The sequence below is a fragment of the Orbicella franksi genome, chromosome 3 (assembly GCF_964199315.1).
Source record: "Orbicella franksi chromosome 3, jaOrbFran1.1, whole genome shotgun sequence".
Classification (NCBI taxonomy): Eukaryota; Metazoa; Cnidaria; class Anthozoa; order Scleractinia; family Merulinidae; genus Orbicella; species Orbicella franksi.
The window spans coordinates 2614204-2630705 of record NC_138147.1 but is presented as its reverse complement, the minus strand read 5'-3'; the positions used below and the strand labels follow the sequence as shown (position 1 = coordinate 2630705).

Sequence of the window (16502 nt, the reverse complement as noted above, 5' to 3'; positions counted from 1 at the left end):
ATTTACGAAGCGCTGATACTTAGTGAACAATCCCCGACAGGCCGAATGGCAGCCATGTGGTGGGTGTGTTTATGGAACAACCAACCAAAGTCCATCCACCAACATGGCCGCCACGACGTCGCATGTAAATCACACTCGTCACCGGGTCATATCTCTCCTTGGGAACGAGGCGGTTTGTCTCCTTGTACCTTAAATGTTGGTTTGACAGGTAGCCTTAGCAACCGCGACAATGGCAATTCAATTAGGACGTCTCACCAATCAAGATGCTTGCTGCGCATTATAATGGTTCCGCGCGCGCGTTATATACTTAATAGGTCCATCTCGTTCCCAGGTCTCTCATCTTTTGCCCTCTCAAAGAGAGAGGACGGAAAGATATGAGACCCTAGGAACGAGGTTGTTATAGAGGTTTTGCACGGCAGCCATGTTGCATAGCAGCAACAATGAAACTGTTTTGCATTAGAAAGAACATTTTTCCCATAAGAAAAAGAATCTACAGGTATTGTTCCTGCCATGTACCATGGCTTCCGTGCTAAACCTCTATTAGGCGTCCGCTGCAAATGACCAAATTATGATTTTTGTGGGAAATGTCATCAAGAAGTCAGTTGAGAGCTAAAACAGAAAATCAATAAGATCAAAACAACTGATAAATATTTTTTTCTAGTATTGGGCCTTTCAGATCTGTCATGGTTGTATTAGCACCCTTATACTTTGAATTTCGTCATTCGATGAAAATTTTCCGCTTAGCCACCCTGGGTGCCCCCATTGTCACTTGTAGCATTCACAAGGCATATATCAAAGTTCTGGTTTTAATTCAACAATCACATTTTGCGCTCACAATTGTGCTGCGATAATTGGCAAACAAATAGAACAAACACCACAGACAAGTAAATGTTAAAATTACACACAAAAAAATTCAAGACGAAATACCACAAACATTCGCAAACACATTTTCCCTATTACGTACAAGGAGGATGTAATGGAAGAAGATCCAATGTCAGACGTCTCGTGAGCCCATTTCGTCGACTGAAAATCAACGTTCTGTGTTTTCAGTGAGCCACTGAAACACGTCTGTAACACAACCACTAAAGTTATTTTTATTACAGAACTTTGAGTTGGACATGTCTTCCATTTTTGAATTGAAAACATCTTTCACTCTAGCACTATTTCGAGTGTTTATCTTGTCAATGAGGTACTGGTGATAAAGAACGTCCGTTACTTGAGGTAAAAACATCAGTGGCGGTTTTGCATGTGATTATAAGCCGCATCTCTCTCGTACAACAAATGAGAATAACGCGTCTGCAGTTGATGTTCACGATCTGTTTGCCTTCTTACGTCTTCTCTCAGGGCCTGCCAGGAGAACAAGATGAGAGTGTACGTTAAATAGTGGATTCACGAATATTTTATTCACACACATTCCTCTTCGTCCTTAACTAATCAGCAACTTGTCCACATACGCGAGGAAAATTTCGCGACCGCGAACTGGCGAAGAAATTAATCAATCTACTGACGACTTTTTCAGAATTTTCTCGATTTTAAAGTGTTTATAACAGCAACGCAATTCTTAGTTACGAGTCTAATGATTCCCTAAAAGTTTGCTTTGACGCATTTCTAGAACTACATGCATAACCTCTTCCAGGCGCCTCTCTCCTTTATTGCCCTCCGCCGTTTTCTCGCGCTGAGACCCAACTAACTGAACGCCTGGAAGAGGCTACTACAAATAAAGTGGCAAGCATACCTCAATTCTCTTGGGGATAGCTCTCAGTTCGTGCTCTCTCAAGGAACTGAATGTTTCTTTCTCAGTGTGAGTCTGTTCAACTTGCTCGTAAAGGTCGTTAATTTGTTTCGTCAAGCCGACAGCACGACTCTGTAGGGTGGAAAATATCGAACATGCTTAGCTCACGAAAGACATAGAACTAAACAATAGCATGAACGGCCAAACATGAGGTTCTCACTGATGGTGTTCAAGTTCGCGCTTTTCAAACAGACCGGGTGAAAAGGGGGTGAGATAGGGGCACTACACACGGTAATATTTACACGAGAAAAGGAGACATCTATGGGACGTTATTTGAGAGGGTAAGAACAATTGAAACTCTAGTTTAAGAAAGAAAAAACAACTGTTCGCTTCCATAAATAAAATCCTTGTGTTACGCCTCCGCATGCTTGTAGCTATTGCCCAAACACAGTATCGATCATACCTGATAACCACCGAGAAGAACTTTCAGCTTCTTTTCAATTTTGGCCGCTCTCTTTGCGTCTTCGGTCATGTGAGTTCGGTTCAACTTAAAACAGACACAAACAAAAGGCAATTAGCAAGCTGCATGAGTGAAAAATCAATCAACGAAGAAGGCCAAGGGCCTGTTTATACCAAGAAGCGATGCCCAAGGTTCACCCTCCGACATACTGAATCACCGGGGAGCTGAAAGCTGCCAACCTAAAAATGGTTGCGATAGTTATAACTTTTCAAAATTCCCTGACTTTTCCCTGATAAAAATAAAATTTCCCTGGCCAATTTATTACAAGATGTCAGATATAATAGCGGCTTCTAACCTCATTTTACATCCTTTCCACTCTTTCATTACTGTAAGACTGATAAGTTTTCAACAAATTTTCCTACTTCATTAAGTTAAGTTACCGTAGAGATCACAGTGACCCCAAATGTTTCTTCCGGCCTTCAATGGTATTAAATCAGCCGTGTTAAATAATTCAATATTCCCTGACTTTTCTTCAAAATGTCAATTTCCCCTGACACAAAATAAATTTCCCTGACTTTACCATGACCTTGAAGAAATTTCCTGACCATTTCCTGACCTGTGACAACCCTGCTAAAGTTGGCTTTTGGGCCAGGAGGATCACCTGCTTTGAAGGTAGGGTGACGCTGGGCTTTGCACATGTGCTGAGTCAGATCTCAACCGGAAAACGTACTGTAAAGCCCTCTACTGAAAGGAAGTCTATGTATCTATAAAATAGAATTCATACCTCGAGTCGTTTTTCTAAAGATTCCAGTTTGTCTTTCTTGCTGGCTAAAGCCGCCCTGGTGTATCGCTGTTGTGTCGGTAGAAACAAAACCTACAAGACACGAAAACATTTGTGTTACGAAAGTGTAAATCAAAATTATTTTTTCCATAACAGCTAAATTTTCAAACTTTATCCTTTCTCTGTGTAAACGAGGACAACTTGCGGAAACCTCCGTAAAATAAACAACAGCATATGAAAGTGCTCTTCAGTAACTTTCAAATCTGAAAGGTCACACAGCGCGGACGGTTTTTTTCCACAGTGTTTAAATTCTGAACCACAGCATAACATACATAACATGTACTGCTCAGTAGCTATTATTTGAATGGTCGCACACGGGGGTTTAATCCGATTACACGCCGGTGTATGACCATTGGCAACGGACGTAAAAGTTAGAACCACCTTGTGAAGCATAATACAGTAAATACCATCGCAAGGAAGGCGTTACTCAAAAGCTGCAATGTTCAAATTTAAGATTCAAAATCAGAACCTGCACCGTAAAAGAGCGGTACCTGGGCATAGCATTCCTCCCAAACTTTAGTGTAACTTTCAATGGGTAGATCACCGTGAGCCATTTTAGACTTGACAAATTCCATTTCGTTCGCCAGGACTTCCCTCGCGTTAGCGATCTCTTTGTCCGTGAACGTTTCCAGAGGGTTGGTATCGAGTGCCGCTTGGTTAGCGGCGATGACCGCCTGGGCAGCGCTTTTGGATTTCTTGTGCGTTAGGTTTTCGATTTGCAGTGCTGTCGGGTGATTGACAATATCGTGTCTGATCATACTGACCATCTCCCGCTTGATAAGTTCCTCCGCCTAAAGCAACAGTTAATATATTACTCAATACATCAGTCTTGTTAAAAGCGCAACTCACATGAAGATTTCCATGGCCGAAAGCGGTATGTTGATGCAACGTTTGAGGCAACACAGATTCCATCCAAGAACAAACAAACGAACGAATGAACCCGTCACAATAAACTTGGATAACACGAAGTGTCTGACGAAAAGAACCGAATTTTCCGATATAAACAGTTCCGTAAAACTTAAATAGTCAATTTTCAGGCACTGAACCTGGGGCCTGTTTCTCGAAAGCCCCGGAGACGTTTCGGGCCCGAAAAGCCATTGTTAGTTAATCGGTATTTAAAGACAGAGTGGTGTATACGCCTGAAACTTCTTGTACGGAATGGAACCTCTGTTTATATTAAGAATATGTGAATAAAACAGATCTGTAATCATAAGGCTCGAGATTTTGCTACGACTTTCAGGGTGCGAAAACCTTTCGGGACCTTCCAGAAACGGGCCACTGTACTCATTAAGTTTATAAAAGTATAGCAGCATAGCTCATTTCACTTGTCAGTGCACCACAGCAGGTCAAATGAATACGGAGTGTCTGTCTGTGTTTTTGTTTTGCTTTCTTTTCTTTTGTTTTTTGTTATTGCTGTTTATTTGTTTGTTGTTGTTTTTTACCTGCTGTAATCCTGTGAGGGGTGGATCAACGTTAGCCGGCCGGAGAACAGCAGCGTTCGCATCTGAGGGGCGCGGCATGTTTCGTTGTACGGCTTGAGAGCGGCGTCTCATCTCTCTCAACTCTGCCCAAAAAAAGCGTAATGTGAAATCAAAATCAACGAAATCACTAGCTTGAAACAAAACACTTGCAATGCAATGTTGATACACTTGCAATGCAATGTTGAGCCACAAAGCACCAATATGAGACAGCCTGGAAAAGGTAAGGAAAAAAAATCATTTTCCGTCAGTACGATTCGAACCCAAGGATTATTCCTAGCGTTAAGTATCTGATTTTCAGCTTGTTACGTTTGGTCGACAGTTTCCTTTCCCAGGGCTGACACTCGGAGGGAAATTCAAGGGTTATATGTGTGGTTCATACTTTAAATTCCTAGAGTTAATTCTCCGATTTCCAGCACAGCAGGTTTGATCAAGAAGATACTCGTTGACAGTGAGGAAACTAACGAGTCACTTAACAAAATTTGTAGTTTCACCTCATCAACCCTACCCAAAGAATCGTCAATTTGACCAAACAGAATTGCAAAGCAGTCGTATCTAATTTAATAACTTAGGATGCAGACCTTCCGCTGCCTTCATGGCCATTCGTCTCGCATCAATATCAGCTGCATCTTCAACAAAGCTTTCATCTTTGGTCTCCTCCACCTCCTCTTCAGCAGTCTGCAACAGTAAGCAAGAAAACTCTCCCCTGAAAAATTCTGGCCATCACGCTCGTGAAAGGTAACAGGGTCACAATTGCCAATTTGATACAAACACTATAATTTGCAATAAGTTCCTCCGGAGAAGTTTGAGCCCGACCGCCACGACCCTAAAGCCGTTCATCACGTTAAACAAGAATGAGACACTGTGTCCTAGAAAACGGCTGGAGAGTGATCTTACAATGAGGAAGCAAAATGAATGGAAGAAAAAGACCTTGTGGCGAAGAATCCACAATTGCCAAGTCATAAGAAAAGAAAAAAACACTGCCCTTTTACAACCCTAAAAAAGCATTTATGTAGGGATAGTTGATCCGGAAGTAATTTAAAAAGCTGTCATGATTATTAGTTTACTTGGATGGTAATAACAATGCATGATGACATAAAACGGGTTACTCACCTCAGGCAGCACAATCTCAAAGTCATTGGAAGGGGTTGGAAGCGATGCTAGTCCTGCTCTCAACTGTGCCTTCAACTCTTCCTACAAGAAAACAATAAACAAACAAAACACCACCGGTCTCAGATAAATGAATGAAACATCTCATATATTCCATGCAATGTTCAGTGGCACAGCAAAGCCATTGCATGGCAAATTTCCCTACATAATGGAGAAGAACCTAGAATGCAGTAATTTTAAAATACTTCATGTGAAAAGTTTCTTCTTCACCAACTTGCAGCATCGTTTTGTTATATTATTTCAATCTTTGTTGTTTCCCTATGGTTTGACCAGTGGGAAAAAAATCATTTCAAGAAGTCAGAGAAACCCGTTGTATATAATAAGCATCTGGGTCTCAAGAGATGGAAAGAAGCATCATGGTTACGTGTGCAAGGAAAGATTCTAACTGAATTGTAGGGTAAAGCATACATACAGCTTAAATCAAGCCAGGGTACAAGACAAGCTGTACATGTTTGGTCTCCTAATGAGGAAAACATGATTGTTATAAGAGTACTAAGTCTTGCCTGTTGTTGTTTAGCTCCATAACCTGATTCGTACTCCTCTATCAGCGACTCCTCTGGGTTGATGTTCAGCTTGTCTCGTACTGATGCACGTCCGGGTGTGGTGCCGCCACCACCTCCCCTCTGAGGGGTTCCACCCATACTGTGTGGGGTGGTCCCTAAAACAAAAATAACAAAGGGCGAATAAGAGTCATTCACAAGAAAAACATGCCCATCATTTCATCATTAATTTTTTTCTCAGATTAACAGCTTGCAAATGAATTAACCCATAACAGATAACCAGATCCTACTTCCTTTAATCCAGATTCTAAACAAACATGGAAACTGCAGTAACAGGGCACTTTTGAAATAGCTGCATTGGGATTCAATCAGTTTGCACACAACCCATAGAAAAAAACTAAACTAAAACCAGACACCTTACCTCCCCCCTCTCCCTGTGGTGTCCTGTAAGGTGTAGCAAGCATCATGTTTGGGGTCTGAATAGCCTGATGTTTTGGGGTGACACCTTCAAAGTCACTCTGTTTCATGGGTGTGTTCATGCCACCTTTTAAAGGAGTGTCCACATTTGATAATGCCAAGATGTTCTGAGCTTCCTGGAAAGATAGAGAAAATAGAAGAGTTACATGTATGCATTGATTAAGGCGTTTTGTCTAACTAGTGCAGGTCTTTCAATAGCACATGGGGCTGGAATTTGCCATCATTCCAGAAGTAAATGTATTCATTAGTTTGCACAAAACACTATTGGTCTTCAGGGACTACAAGTCATTTTGAGTGCTGATCACAGTGGTTCGATTGTTTTCTTGTCCAAGACAATGCAAAACTCTCACAGAGCCTGCTCTCTCAGTATAGCAACACTAAATTGCCGAGGCAACCCAAAAATGAGAGGGAGACACACATGTATGGTAGACTGGAACTTCATCTGTTCAGTGGATCTGTATTCATGACACATCACAGGTCAATTAAGGTGATGGAAACCAGTGCGACACCAAAAGAACAAGCTCTGTAGGTCACTGTTACACTGAAGCAGAAGTTCCCACGACAATGCATAAATTCACAAGTTTCCACATGCAAGCAACCCAGGAATACATGTACCTGCAATATTGTGTCCTGCTCTGCAGGTGTGCGAGGAGTCCTCAGGGCTTGAGCCGCAGCAGGGGTCACTGAGTACTCACTCAGGAGAGCGTTTGATGCCAAGTGACTGTCTTCCACTGATAAACGAGCCGTCTCACTAGCTTGGCCCATTTTTACAATCTAACAACAACAATGACAAGATTTTAACTTTGCTGTCAACTCAAGACTGGCTGAGTTACATGGCCAACCAGGAGAACATTTTAAGTCATTGATAGTTGTACCATAGCCATATTTGAATAACTGGATTGTATTATAACTGTCAATAATTTATTGTCCTTGGTGTTTAACTGTTGTAATATGGACAGATAATGAGTGCTATAAGAGTACAATGATCTCCTATTATAAATGTTTTAATGGTGCATTGGGCTTAATGTTTTGATCCTGTCTATTAAGACCCATTACAGTTATGTACCTCTTCTAATTCTGTGTCAGAAATCTGCGGCTTGGGAAGAACAAGCTTGCTGCGCTTCTTTACGGAATCAGGATTGTTTAGCCTAAAAGGACAACAAAAACACTGACATCATTTCGGGTTTATTCATTTATATGATGGTAGAGTGTCTATTTAGATTTGTACATGTACCTTTCATGTTTTTCACATTGCAAGGACAGCCAATATTTCATTCAAAATCATCTTGTTGTTATACATGCAAACCAAGCATAAACCAATCCTGAGAGCAGCTTACTTATTAATCTGCATGACGGCTCCTGGAAGATCACTCTCTTTTCTCTTCTTCATTTTTTCTTTATCTTTCTTTCTCTCTTGCTGTCAGAAAAAAAGCAAATGGAAGGAAGAAATACATGTAAGCATTCCTGTTTACAACAATTACTATAAATATGACTGAGAAAATTACTTTATTTTAATTATTTTGATTGGTAGAGAGCAGGCCAATTATTATTTTAACAATAATTTTTAGTTTACACTACAGTGCAAATTAGCCTGCATGCGTTCGTGATATTCTCACTCATATAATAAATGAGTAATCATATGAAAGCTCAAACAATTAAAAATTTACACCACTTCAAATGAAGGTCTAATACCAGAGCCCTGTTATTGAAGTGCAACAATGAAGATTTTAAAAGGGCATAATGTAAGTGCAATGGGATACATTTGCACACAACAAATGCAGCTGAGGATTGAAAATCAAGACAGACATTAAGAAATGTTTATGAATACAACAACATGTGACAAACATATTGTTAACAGCAATCACCTGTTCAAGATCATCTCTCATTTTACCGTCCAGGTGATCCTGACGAAGCTTTTTAAAATCAGGTTGATAATCAGGCAGTTCCTCTTCACCAGTGTCATAGAAACCTACAATGGGATTATTGACAGTGTCCAACACAAGACTGACTTTCACTTACAAGTACACTGCACAATGTACAGGGTGTACATATATGCACATTCATGCAAAGTACCACTGAAAGTATTACATGTAAGTTTACAAGTGACAGATTGAGAGCACTAGTTAACTGCAACTTTCAACATTTTGGACCAGAGTCTTGAGTCTCCTCTGGTGGGGCATAATTTATTTGGCAAGCTTGCTATTTGACTAATCAGCTCTTGTACACACTGTAAGGCATACACTGCAATAAAAAACTCTGTTATGAGACATTGCAGCTTTACAAGAAAAGCTGTCAACTTTATACATGTATGTGTATGCACTAACAGCTCTCAGTAGTGAATGTTACAAGCAAAAATAGAGCTGGGATTTCTTCTGGCCTGTGTGAATCGATCACTAAAAGGTTGTCACTTAACGCCAATTTCTTCATATCACACATCAGTGATTTAACATCCTTTAAGACACATTTTTGATTAATGCGTTAAAGATACCACTTCTTTGTATTTTCAGTACCTTGAGCAGGTTTCTTTTCAAATGGTATTTCAGCATTATAATCCACCCCTCTTCTTTTCTTTCGATGTTTTCTTATCCTGTAATTAAGAAAAAAGAGTGCTTTGTATTATTTATTTCATCTTATTTTATTGACAAAAGTACAATCTTTCATGAGCATGCACGTGTAGTGCAAACACATATGTGAATCAAACTTGTCTGAGACAGAGATTTAGTACGTTGAGTGTTATTTTTGCTCCTCCTTCAGTTGTCTGTTTAATTCACTCTTGTTCAATGAAGTTCATAATTCAGTATGTACCCTATACACATGGACATCTATAACCTGCATTAAGCTCTAAGACCAGATTCTTCGTTGAAAAAAAATGTGCAACTTTAACATGTAATTTTCAGCTTACTCTATTCCTGCAGCTCTCAACTCCCTTCTCTTTTGCAAAGCAGCAAGACGCCTAAAAAAATTGTTTAATATGTTAGTACTAGATACTGTAAGGAAGATAACATGTATGTCTTCCTGATATGCCTAATGTTAAAACAAGGTTTATTTGATCACACAACAAAGTGGATCATTGCTAGTAGATCCAAAAACAAATAAATTTAATTCAGTTAAGTATAAGAACAAAATGTGTCCAACTATCGAATGCACGGTGTTTCTTGACGAAACATTGAATAGTATTTAAGTAAACATGCAATACTAAAGGAACACGTACATGTATTATGCACATGTACTCTTCAAGACTTTTAATTGATTAATAACTTTCACTGCAATACAAGTGGACCCAAGTTCAAAATTCAAAAAGAAAAAAATCTGCATTATATTTTTTCCCAAAATAATTCATATTTGGACATAGTCAGAACCAGTGATATGAAACTACCTACGGAATACAATGCTACGGTGTCAGCGACAGACTGACAAGGTCCAACTGACTAGCTAAGCTAGACTGTGACAGTTATGGTAACTCTTCCAAAATGTACTGCCCTCATAAAACTCACCTGGCCTCCTCAAGTTGTTTCTCTCTGGCTTTCCTCTTGGCCTTTTTACCCTGAGTATTAGCCAGACGAGCTCTGGCCTCTGACAACATTTCCAACTCTGATAGTTACAAAGAAACAAAGAGAAATACAGCAACAGTATATAACAGTTGTACCCTATTGAAGTAATGTCATAATTGCAAACAGATATGAACTGTCTATACTTCAATCACACTTTTTTAGAATTATACATGTAAGAAATTGAAAACATTTTCTATGGTTCTATTGAGTTATAGAATCACAAATAGAGGTTTGAGATGACATGAATAGCCAACAAAATATGAAGAGCAAGCAAGGGTTTCTACAGTTTTAATCTCCTGTCAGTTATTCTCTCCTGAGAGGACACTTTTCTCTAATCTCACAAGGACATCTTCCTACAAAAGGCTTGACCATGCATGTAACAGTCATTTAAATTTATAGTAATCAATGTGAAAGATGAACTAAAGAATGGATAATATTGTCTTTACCATCTTCATCCATGTCAATGGGATCAGGTCGTGCTGGCTTCGTTTCAGGGTTAGGGTCAATTTCTCCTGGTCGTAATTTCCGTGGATCCTCGCCCTCATCTTTTTCTCCTTCTTTAGCTTGGGCTTGATCTCTGGAAAAGATTAACTGAAACTTTTACTTTCATTATTTATAATAGTGCTGCCCAAATATTTGAAGACAGTACACCTACACTAAATGACAAATACAGTAATACTATTTATATTATAAAACAACTTACAAAAGAAATTCATATCTCTCCAGACACTGTGACGCTGTGCGGCCAATCAGAGGAGCAATTGTCCGCCACTGTGTTGGCATCAGCTTTGCCAAATGAAGTAGCTTTTCGTCTTCTTCTCTGCTCCATTCAGTCTGTCAACAGCAAAATAAAATATTTGAGTGTGTCTGTTACTTTACATACATGTAGCACAGCTAAAACAACAATATTCATACCTTTTTAATGCTAGGATCCAACCACTCATACCTGAAAAGAAAAAAAACATATTTTGATAAATGTAACATAAATGTTAGTACCTTATAAACATACATGTAAGTACTTACATGCATCCAAGAAAAAGGAACTCGCTCTTTATATATTTGTTAACACTTACCATCTGGCCTTGCACTGTTTGGCTGACTTGCGGTGCAGCAAAGATGCAATTCTAGACCACTGATTCTTTCCGTATTTCATAACTGCCGCCTTGAGAATTTCATCCTAAGATTTCACAAAACAAAAGTAAAATACACAATTTACAATTTAAAAATCTCATTCCTCTATAGAAAGTTTATCAATAATTGAATTATAGAAGCTACATGTAGGAACCAAATTAACAGTCAATCAGTGCTCCATGTTGTTAGAAAGACAGAAACAAACAGGTACACACATGTTTTGGTTCATGATCGAATGAGTTCGAGAACCAAACTTTTTGGTTAGTAACATCAGAAGTTTATAAACCTCCGTCTACACATAAACTTGAGCTTAAGGTTTACGGTGAATTTCTCCGAGACCCAGACCATGATCAATAGTCCAAGATCACGCAGATCATAGAGCATCAAAGCAAGCGATGATTCCACTCTGGGGCAGGACTGATCGTTTCCTTTGATGTACTATGATGCCAGTGACCTTGGATCAATGATTCCGGTCTGGATAATCCCAAACACTGCGCAGTTGACTTTGTAGACGAAAGTGAGCTTACCTCAGTGTTTCTCCACACTCCACCTTTGATAATAATTCGCGGCATGGTGTTCAGTAAAGTTAATGGCTTCTTAGAAAGATCGAGCTGGGGTCAAATGACCAAATCCAAAAGATCTAAACAAGGTTCTAGTCCTTTGAAATTTGTGTCAAGGAAGCAACATGGCCAAGGTTCTTGAAGTTCCCAGCATGCCTTTAGTACCTCTATGTAAACAGCACGAAATGTATCTCACTAGTCGATTTGGCCTAAAGCGAAAAATACTCGGTGCATTTTATTTATTTGTTTATGAAGAATAGCATATGAAGAAAAGAACTCAAAGTGACCTTTTAATAAATAATCATATAATTCGGATGGCCTGGCCGTATGATGAAGGAAGGGATTCAAGTGAAAAAAAAAAAGACCCTTCGACAACGACTAACTACGAACCTGACCAGCGGACTCTTCATAAAGGTTGAACACTTGAATGCGTGGGTACTGGACACTAACTATGCTTTCAGCAACATGGCGTCGAAGGTGAGACCAAAGTTCTTTTCTCCTTACGTTGACGAAAAAATATTAAGAAGCCTTCAAAAACGCGTATCTCCACGGAAAACATCCCAGGAGTTAGAAGCTAGTAAAGGTAGGTTTCATAAAAATATGTGGCTCAAGTGTTGGCGTTGACTTTATGCCCAGAAAGACTTTCATCAACATGCCCATGGCAGACATTTTAGCGGACAAGGGCGAACTTCAGGGGTTGTATGGGATCCATTACGTTAGATTCAAAAACATTAAAGAGCTTTAACCTAGAGATACTTAGCAGTGGGCTGTAATTATCTTCAAAGGTTATTTTCATGTAAAGCATGTGCGTGCAAAAGAGGGAACCATCCCATTTTAAGCTTAAATACGCCTTGCCCTCTCCCATTGACAAGGTGAGTCAAAACATACCCCCAAACAAAAAGAGACCCAAGTGTCGAGGTAATGTCACCCCCCCCCCCCCACTTCCCAGCAGTAATAGGCCAGTATTTCCTTACCTGTCAAGAAAAAAACAAAACAAATTTCTCTTCAAACCACCGTCAGTGATATCAAAAAGATCATCTGATGTAGATGAAGCAAACCTCTCAGAAATGACTTTCTTCTTCTCCACAGAAAGTGTCATCAATGGGGGAGGGGAAAAAATTACTGATATGGAATGGCCCAGAATTAGCCCAATTTAATTAACAAACCGTAGGGATGCCTTCGTACCCTACCCCCATGTGCCAAGACCCTAGGAATTATCTTCCAAGGGGTGGAGACTAAGAAAAAAAAAAAGAAGAATTAGTAGAACAGAGGGCTTATCAGAGGGGGGTGGGGGGGGGGGGTTGTAGGAGATTTGCATCAGATTGGTATTATTGAAAAGCTTTGCAAATCTAAATATATACACATACTTACATGTCTTAGGATTTTTCCCATCAATTTGAGGAGGATCCTTGTAATGCTACTTTCATTGAATTTTTTTTTCAACTCTTTATGTAGAGAAACAAGTCGACAAGGGCAGCGATAGTGCTGAGAAAACTGGTAGTGATGAGCAGCCATCACTAGTACAACAAACTGAAAAAACTGTTCAGGGAGAGAGCATGACAAGCAAGAAGGCAATGGTAGGTTCTGTAAACACACTGATTGAGATCTTATTCTAGGATTGTACTGAGCAGGGCTGTCATTACGTTTTGAGTCACCTGTTGCTTTGCTTTTCACACCATGGTCAATAGAGGGGAATGGTTATGAAACTCGATAAAGTTCTTTGTTGCATGTTTTGTTCTCTTTTTTGACCTTGACCATGCACAAAACATAATAGTTGTTTACTACTAACCGAGAAACTAACCAATAGGAATGTTTTGATTACATAACTCATGCATAGTGTATGAAGGCAAAACAAAAGATTGTGCACGGTCGTGGACCTTACATACATACATACATACATACATACATACGTACGTACGTACATACATACATACATACATACATCATTTATTTGTTTACGCAGGTCGGTATATAGGCAGCATAAGCTGATGTGGACCTGCAGTTAATTAGGAGTTCAACATAAAGATAAATCTTGGCATCTTTGTTTGTTCCTTTGATGTTCACCGGGCTTCACAACCATTCCCCTCTATTAACTATGTTCACACTCATCACAAATGTGTTACTTTATGGGTGAATTGTATCAAGAAATGGCAATTTCATGCATTACGTTAAGAAGTCATCAAGCATACAAGTCCTGGGTTAACCTGTAACAGGTGTTACAGGTTACAGCCCTTTATGACGGCCCTGGTTGTGGGTCTAGGTCTGGGTTTACAATCCTAAATTGTTTTTTAATCAGAATGTTTTATGTACATTTAGTATTACATGTACTTGTTTTATGTATCAGAAAATTTCACATCTAGTTGAATAGTACATGTACATTGTAAGTGTATGAGAATTTGCCATGGTGAAGCAAGGGTGAGCCTTTGTGAATACCCATACACAATACCTGGACACAAGGTTTGAGCAAACTTGTGAAATGAATAAGTAATTTTTATTGTTTTTAAGCTGACTGGTAGCAAATAAAGCTGACAGCAGCAACACCACAAAAGTAATGACCATCCTAAAGTAGACTTCTCTAGGTGTTCTGTTAGGTAAGGAGCAGTGTGAAAAATGGCAAGAGAAAAACATAGGGGAGGAGTGCAGGGAGGCATACGTTTCTGGAAGGCTCTCCCCCCCTCCCCCCTCCCTCTTCCCTACTTTTTCTCTGACTGTTTTTGTACTGCCTTCAACTAACTGCATGCCTGAAACAGTTTTTCCTAAAGTAGAAACCTTATGAGAAAAAAATGGAAATAAAAGACTCAACAAGCTGTACCAAAATGATCTGGTATTTGATGTAGATCATCTTTATTCCAAAGGCAATATGTTACCCAGTTCTGATGTAATGTACCGTAGATTCCTTCTCGCAAGATTGATTCTATCCTTTCAGCTCTGTATACATTGGGAATATTTTTTTATTTTATTGAAATGGGAGGACCGATTAACGGTAGTACGTTTTAGCTCCCCGAAAGTAGTACAATTTATCCCGCTTAAAGTAGCAATAGGTGAAGGATGCTAAATCTGAAAGTAGTAAGGGTCGTTAATTTCGAGATTTTGAAGTGGCAACACAAACAATTCTTCTCTGACCTTTTTAGATAAAAGTGAATGTTAATGAGTGGTACCAGAAGCGCACTGCAGAGCTGGGAGTGAAACCAATCTACAAGACACTCCCAAACGCTAAAACAGCCCTAGAAGGCGAGAAACCCGAACCCCGGTTTATCTGGAAAGAGAAGAATTGGCCTAAAGGATTCCCGGACTCTCCTGAAGAGGCCAAAACAGATGTCATGACATTCTTAGAACAGAGAGACTGCTACCGTAGGCTGCAGACACTTAAAGTGAAAGACTTCTGTGTCGGCAGTATAGTGGCTGTGACGAGATCAGATCCACACGTTGCTAAAGGACAAGTCAGGTTTGTTTGTTTGTTTTATTTTTTGCAAATATATTTACAAAAATATCAAAGGATAAGGCAAAGAAACTCAGGAAAGCCAAAAAGGCTCTTGTAAAAGACTGACAAAAAAAAAAGCAAAACAAAAAAACCACACACAAGCACGCTAAGGTCGTGTTCTACTGGGATCAACCGTTTCTGGTTGGGATTTTCGTGTTCTATTGGGGAAAAACCGTTTTTGATTGGTTTGGTTGGTCAACTTTTTCAACCGGCCTCAAACCAAGCTGAAACGGTTGATAAAGTATCTGTGTGATTATGTGGCGTGATTGTAGCTCGCGTAAAGACTGTTCCCAGGAGTCACCGCGTTTCAGCCGATAACGGTTGGAAAAGTGTTCTATTGAGAGACGACAACCTCATCAACCCAAACCGGTTGCGGTTGAAACGGTTGATCCCAATAGAACACGACCTAAGAGAAGTGAAATATACTTATTGTTTTTCATCTCTTATTAGATTTCCAGAGTACTTCGGTACATGACTTTACGTAGCTGGTTTGTTTTCTTGTTGTTAGGTTTGTAGGAATCTGTATCTACAAGAGTCGTTGGCAGAACACCTTGGGTGCGACATTCACTTTACGTAACGTGATAGAAGGAGAGCCCATGGAAATAAACTTCCAGCTCTACTCACCACTCATTCAGAGTATCGAGGTCATTAAACACGAGCGAAGGGAAGAAGACGCCTTGTTTTACCTTAGAGACTATCCACCATCCATGAGCATGGTGAACGAGAAAATGAAGGCGTTGCCGTACACGGAGGAACCTTCCCTCTATGTTGAATCTGAAGAAACAAAGAAAGAAATCGACGAATGGTTCGCTAAACTATGGAGACTGAAAAAGAGATTCTAGATTTGTCACGCCTAGGAGTAATCGCTTTGTGACTTGTCTCCAAACTATTCACAAGCAGACAAGCCTGTAGGACGCTACGGGTGGCCAACAATCTTTTTTTTTTCAAATGAATAAAATGTCAAATGATAGTTTACAAAGACTCGTTTCACACAGGCGATGTTTAATGCAATTTTCGTGGTGGTTTACACGGTGCAAAATGAAAATTCAGGGACAAAACATGTCATACTGGGCTTTATCATTACCATGATTATATTAGTGTCAAAGTGCTTATTCACAGCG

At 39.6% G+C, this 16502-nt stretch overlaps 3 protein-coding genes across 3 annotated transcripts in view; 2 read left to right on the top strand and 1 right to left on the bottom strand.

Annotated features, from left to right (window-relative positions):
- LOC145480650 (dynein axonemal heavy chain 5-like) overlaps positions 1-16502 on the top strand; it is a 175897-nt gene that overhangs the window by 10097 nt on the left and 149298 nt on the right. The window lies entirely within an intron of this gene.
- Positions 737-12045, bottom strand: LOC145480653 (cell division cycle 5-related protein-like). The gene is made up of 22 exons (XM_081458940.1): positions 11868-12045; positions 11283-11386; positions 11125-11155; positions 10913-11043; positions 10656-10786; positions 10153-10249; positions 9561-9611; positions 9169-9245; positions 8524-8627; positions 7996-8075; positions 7725-7806; positions 7274-7432; positions 6603-6774; positions 6185-6339; positions 5625-5705; positions 5093-5189; positions 4476-4597; positions 3525-3824; positions 2977-3066; positions 2196-2279; positions 1736-1864; positions 737-1347 (listed from the first exon to the last, which is right to left on the bottom strand). The coding sequence occupies exons 1-22, from the start codon at positions 11910-11912 to the stop codon at positions 1231-1233; spliced, it is 2439 nt and encodes an 812-aa protein (XP_081315066.1). The 5' UTR covers positions 11913-12045; the 3' UTR covers positions 737-1230.
- LOC145480658 (large ribosomal subunit protein bL19m-like) lies at positions 12246-16351 on the top strand. Its single transcript, XM_081458946.1, has 4 exons — positions 12246-12483; positions 13356-13477; positions 15032-15345; positions 15890-16351. The coding sequence occupies exons 1-4, from the start codon at positions 12366-12368 to the stop codon at positions 16221-16223; spliced, it is 888 nt and encodes a 295-aa protein (XP_081315072.1). The 5' UTR covers positions 12246-12365; the 3' UTR covers positions 16224-16351.